General features: G+C 38.5%; 1 protein-coding gene across 1 annotated transcript in view; it reads right to left on the reverse strand.

Moving 5' to 3' along the window:
• The window catches only part of CLUL1 (clusterin like 1), a 30,616-nt gene extending 25,261 nt beyond the window's left edge, over positions 1-5,355 (reverse strand). The window contains exons 1-2 of the mRNA XM_077778235.1: positions 5,250-5,355; positions 3,518-3,666 (exon numbers count right to left, since the gene is read on the reverse strand). Coding sequence (XP_077634361.1) covers positions 3,518-3,666; positions 5,250-5,355 — 255 coding nt within the window. The remainder of the gene's footprint in view (positions 1-3,517; positions 3,667-5,249) is intronic.
• Between the last annotated feature and the right edge of the window lie 645 nt (positions 5,356-6,000).

Consider the following 6,000-nt stretch of genomic DNA (forward strand, 5'->3'; position numbering starts at 1 on the left):
TCTATGCAGGAGACTGGGGGCACCAACCCCATATTTGCTAAGTCATCATTTGTCTAAAGTATCTTTCATCCTCAGTTTAAAGTAATTTTAGGGGGGGGCCTGGGTGACTCAGTCGATTGGGCGTCTCACTTCAGCTGAGTTTGTGATCTCACCGTTCATGAGTTCGAGCCCCATGTCGGGCGCTGTGCTAACGGCTTGGAGCCTGGATCCTGCTTCTGTTTCTGTGTCTTCCTCTCTCTCTGCCCCTCCCCTGCTCACATTCTGTCTGTCTCTCTTAAAAAGGAATAAACATTAAGAAAATTTTTCTTTAAAAATAAAAAAAAATAAAGTAATTTTAGGGAGAGAGACTCAGAGTTAAACAGTTTTTTTCTTTTTTAAATTAAGTTTTTGAGCGTTCAAACCTTAAGAGTATATAATTCAATGAATGTTTATATAGTAAGAAGGTTTTTAAGAAAAAAATTCTATTAGTTCTTGGGATTCCTGAGGGCAAACTGAAGCTGACATCTGTTTACTTGACCCACCCCTAACTGGAGCATTCTTTTCTTAGTATTACACCCTTGGCTTGTGGGGAGGCCAGGGAAAGGGACAAAAACAGAAAGTCACTGGGTCCCAGAGGCACAGCTGACTTTCTCCGGCGTTATTCATTACAATGTTGGGTTAATACGCTCATGAACATCATGAGCCTCAGTTCCCTTAGCTATAAAGGGAAAGTAATGGTTTATTCAGATGTTGGAAGGATTATTACACGTGATAATGTGTTTTATAAAGGGCCTGTAAATGATATCTGTGTCATTATTCCCAGGGGCCAGCTCACAAGCCCATCACGGAAGAATCCAGCTCCCTCTGGCTTTCACATTTTCCTTATAAGGAGCTATTTTTATTTCCTTGAATCTTTTGCTTGCTGCCCAAAGGGAGGAGGGTTCGCAGCTGCTAGTCAAGTGATCTGCTTTCCTTGCTGGGGGCTCTGTGCCACAAGGGGAGTAGGTGTGGCCGTAACATCAACCAGTTTGGTGACAAGTTCACAGATAGCTTTGGGGTCAGCCTGTCACACAAACCTACTCCCGTGGCTTAATGGATACCCAGAGGCCACTGTGCTCAGATATAAAGAATTCCAGCAGCTATCTGCAGTTGGTAGCCCTCAACTTTACATATTTATAGGTTTAGGTGAAGAGAGGAAATATTAAAACTTTTATATTATGTTTTAATTTAAAAATTGATGGTGGGGAAGGAGAAATGGGGACTTGTTTAATGGGTTAGAGTTTAAATTCTGCAAGATGGAAACAATTCTGGAGCTTGGTTGCACAGCAGTGTGAAGGGACTTAGCACTATTGGACTATACACATAAAAACAGTTAAGATGGTAAATTTTATGTTATGTGTATTTTACCACGCTTACAAATTTTTAAAACTAAAATTTAAAAGTAATTTATTCTCAGGCCACCTGGGTGGCTCAGTTGGTTAAGCATCTGGCTTTGGCTCAGGTCATGATCTCACAGTTTGTGAGTTCAAACCCCGCATCTGGCTCTGTGCTGACAGCTCAGAGCCTGGAGACTGCTTCGGATTCTGTGTCCCCCTCTCACTTTGCCCTTCCCCCACTTGTGCTCTGTCTCTCTCTGTTTCTGAAAAATAATAAATGTAATAAAAAAATTTTAAGTAATTTACTCTCAATGTTAAAATTTAGAATATTTTCCAAATTATTTTGTTACGGTTTTGATTTCCTCTTTAAGGGTAACATTGGAAAATAAGTTAAAAAATAATTGAATTGTTTTGAATGTTATGTTCATTGTTAATGTTATTAAACTATGAGCCATGCAATGGTCATAACTTAGAAACATATTGAGCTTTGTAATGTAACGTATGAACAATTGTTAACATCTTCTCTGGATATTTGGATACATAGTTGACCCTTAAAAACATGGGTTTGAATTGCATGGGTCCATTTACAGGTGGGTTTTTTCAATAAATACAGGATGGTAACTGTACATGTACTTTCTTTTCCTTATGATATTCCTTTTTTTAAAATTTTTTAAAATGTTTTATTTATTTCTAGGAGAGAGAGGGAGAGACAGCGTGAGCAGGGGAGGGTCAGAGAGAGAGGGAGTCACAGACTGAAACAGGCTCCAGGCTCTGAGCTGGCAGTCAGCACAGAGCCCGACGCGGGGCTTGAACCCACGAACCGCGAGATCATGACCTAAGTGAAAGTCGGCCGCTTAACTGACTAAGCCACCCAGGCGCCCCTCCTTATGATATTCTTAACATTTTCTTTTCTCTAGCTTACTTTATTGTAGGAGTACAGTATATAATCCATACAACACATAAAATATGAGTTAATCAACTATTTATATGATTGGTAAGGCTTCTGATCAACAGTAAGCTATTAGTAATTAAGTTTGGGGGGAGTCAACAGTAACACGCAGATTTTCGACTGGAGGTCAGCACCCCTTACTTCTGCATTGTTCAAAGGTCAACTGTAATGTGTATTTTCCATTGGTAAGATACATAGTTTGAACTGTAGCCATTAAGCAAGGGCATTTGAATAAAGAAACTGATTAGGCTGATGTACTATTTTGTATACATTGGTGCTCTCTTGTGGTGCTTATGTCAGACCACTGCATGTCACCACCTGGTCAAGAGGACTATGGGGAAGTGGGCTGTCCCCATTCCAGGAGCATCCACACTGGCTCCCTCTCTCTTTGTTTTCCTGGAGCTGATTGCAATGAATTGCTGTTTAGAGGGCTCAGGTAAATGATGATTTTATTATTTAGTTCTAACTAAGCTAGCCCTCACTAAATAGACAAGAGGCTTCAAAGATTCTTGATAAAAACCCAACAATACCCAGCAGATTAAAAAATATGAATAATTTAAGCTCAGGTAGACAAGAAGCAAGGAGCAGAGCTGAAACATCTTCATTATAAGCTCTTTGTTGGTCATCTGACAAAGTAAAACTACGATCTAATCAGATCTGGCCATTGGCTAAAATGTTTCAAAATATTATCCAGATTATTTGAAATATGGACTTAACATCCACTGTAGCTAGTGATGAACCTCATCCTACATGTATTTTGATCCTTGAGATATTAGTGGTAGCAATTCATGTGTCTAATTTATAAATAAATTAATATGCATAAATTTAGGAGTGAATGCTAACAATAATTTTAGTAATAGGGAAGGGGGCTCAAAAACCTTTGGAGACCACAGACCTAGTCAAAAACTTCCTGAACACGTTTGACTCCATATCTGAAGTTGGAAGAGACTAAAGATAAGTATTTTTAAGAAAGCAGCTCTTCCCCAACAGGTATGAATCCCTCAAATTCCCAGATTTGGAGTCCTACAAAGGCCCATTCTGCAAGGAATATGTTCTTTGAAGAAATATGAAATTGTCTTCAAAGTTTTCCTCCACTAAGAGCTACTCTCCAGAAAACCACTGTTAGGGAAAGTAAGTCACCCACTGCACTAACAGATGCAATATTTATGGTCTAGACATATTTAAGAGCAGGTGTTATTCTCAATTACTGTACCTCCTTTTCTTCTTTGCATTTCTTCAGGGTTTTCATTAGATTGGTATGTTCCTCCTCTCTTCTTTCCATCATGATTTTCATCTGCTTCATACCAATCAAAGCCTTCTTCACTTCTTCATCTCCACCTATGTCTCCAACCTCAGAAAAACCTAAAAGATACATTGCAGTTTTTCCCTTTAAGATCTGATCAATTTACAATGTATCAGAATACAATGAGTTCACCTTTTTTTCATGTCCCTTAAATAGGGACTTAGCTGTTCATTTGCAGCTTCAAACTCTGGAAGCAGATCACAATGGATTGGCAGTCAGCTGCCCCATGGACACAGCTGTCATGTAGATGATACCTTCTATTCATCGTGTCTGAGCTCCTAGACAAGTCAAAGGTCATTTAACCTCCTTCTTGTCCTTTCCTCAGGGCCTGTTTCCAGTTATCCAATTTTTTTTCTTTCACTTAAAACTCGTGTGTGTATATTAGAAAAAAATTCAGATTTTGTTCACAATTTATATTAAATGCCAAATGGGAACCTCAAACACAGTGAACAATTGTCCTTTCTTTCAGTTTCAGTTGCCTTCCCAGGAAACATCAAACCTAGAAAGTATCTCATATAATGCAAGGTTCTTTAATAACATACTGGATATCTCTTATACACTTTGTAAAAAATTGTATTTTTTTAAAAAAATAGGGGAGAGAGGGAAAGAGCATGCAAGCAGGGGAGAGGAACAAAAGGAGAGAGAGAGAAAATCTTTTTTAAAAAAGTGTATTTATTTTGAGAGAGAGCACAAGTAGGGGAAGGTCAGAGAGAGGATCCCAAGCAGGCTCCGTGCTATCAGCATAGAGCCCGATGCAGCGCTCGATCTCATGAATCCATGAGATCATGACCTGAGGCAAAATCAAGATGCTTAACTGACTGAACCAGCCAGGCACCCAGGTGCTGAGAGAGACAGAGAGACAGAGAGAGACAGAGAATCCTAAGCACGCTCCATACTCAGCACAGAGCCTGATGCAGGGTTCAGTCCCACTACCCTGGTGTCACAACCTGAGCTGAAATTAAGTCTGACACTCAATCGACTGAGCCACCCAGGCACCTCTCTTCTATATCTCTAATAAGCCTTTAGTGGGTATAAAGTTCATTGTCATTTTCTCTTTGCAACAGTCAATGTGGCTTCCAAAGGAATTTATTCTTGTTTCTGAATTTAATCATAGACCCTCCCAAAGCAGCATTTTAACTAATTTAGTTTTCTAAGTGTTCAGTACCCAAAGCATATATCATCAAGCAAAGGTCACAAGTTCATGAGCATAGACCAACCAGATTCAATATCACTATAACCCATTCTTTCACTATCTCAGGAATCACTGCACAGATAACTTTAATTGTTTAAATTTTTCAAATGCTAGAAAAGAATTTCACTGTTCGTTAAAACCGTGCTAGGAGGACACAAAACATCTGGATGATACCAAAAAATGCAGCCGGAAAGTTGGCAAGTTTTATCTGTGTGATAGCAAACATCTGGATATGTGAACATTCTCAGATACTCGGCTGGAATTCTCTATTTTTATTCCAGATGTTTGGCATCATGTCTACTTGGTTTAAGTGCCGAGAGAACATCTCACCGTGAAACTAGAGGGCCATAATGAATACGGTTATCTCTCAACCGTAAATCACTTGTAAATGCCAGTAGGACATGCAAACATGCAAACAGGACACCGAGCAGATAAAGAAACCAAACATACCCTTCAGGTTTCCATGGATACCGGCTTTGTCCTTCCAAGTAGGTGCACAGTGACCCCCTTCCAACCATAGCAGATACACAATAAACACCAAGAGTGATGGCTTCATGTTCCTGCTGTTACTGCAAAGAAAAAATAAACCTGTACCAAATGCCTTCCATTAGGTTAGATTTTGCCGGCATCAATTGAAAACACATGGTGATCTAAAGCATTTTTCTGTCAACTTTTCTTTATGATTTTAGACAAGCTATGCTAATATGCCTGAGACATAAGGAGACCTGGAATATAAATTAAAAAAAAAAAAAAAAGACAACCCAAGTCTCTATTTTGTTTACATTCTTTATGACAGTTAAATAAGGTCATCATCTGAAGTATTTGAACTTCAAGACAACGAATAGTATGGATCACAACCCCATAGAATCTGTACTTCATTTTAGATTCTTTGTCAACAGAAACAGGCTGAAACACAGAATTAGTTAAAATATGTCAGAGAGATTTTATTTTCCTCCAAAATTCTGAGTGCTCAAGTAAGTTTTTACCTGGGTAGTTTATTACTTATTCTTTCATGAAAGCAAAAACAACCTCACAGATTTTTCTCATATGGCTTATAAAATCCATCAAGATATATGAATAGTGTACAATTAATTTTTTTCTTCTCAGATATTCTTTTAAATTTAATTTGATGTACTTTTGTTATAAGCACTCCAAATACAAATAAGTTAGATTATCTTAACTCCTTCCAAAGAGCTATTTA

This window comes from Crocuta crocuta, unplaced genomic scaffold (genome assembly GCF_008692635.1).
Source record: "Crocuta crocuta isolate KB4526 unplaced genomic scaffold, BGI_CrCroc_1.0 scaffold26, whole genome shotgun sequence".
Classification (NCBI taxonomy): Eukaryota; Metazoa; Chordata; class Mammalia; order Carnivora; family Hyaenidae; genus Crocuta; species Crocuta crocuta.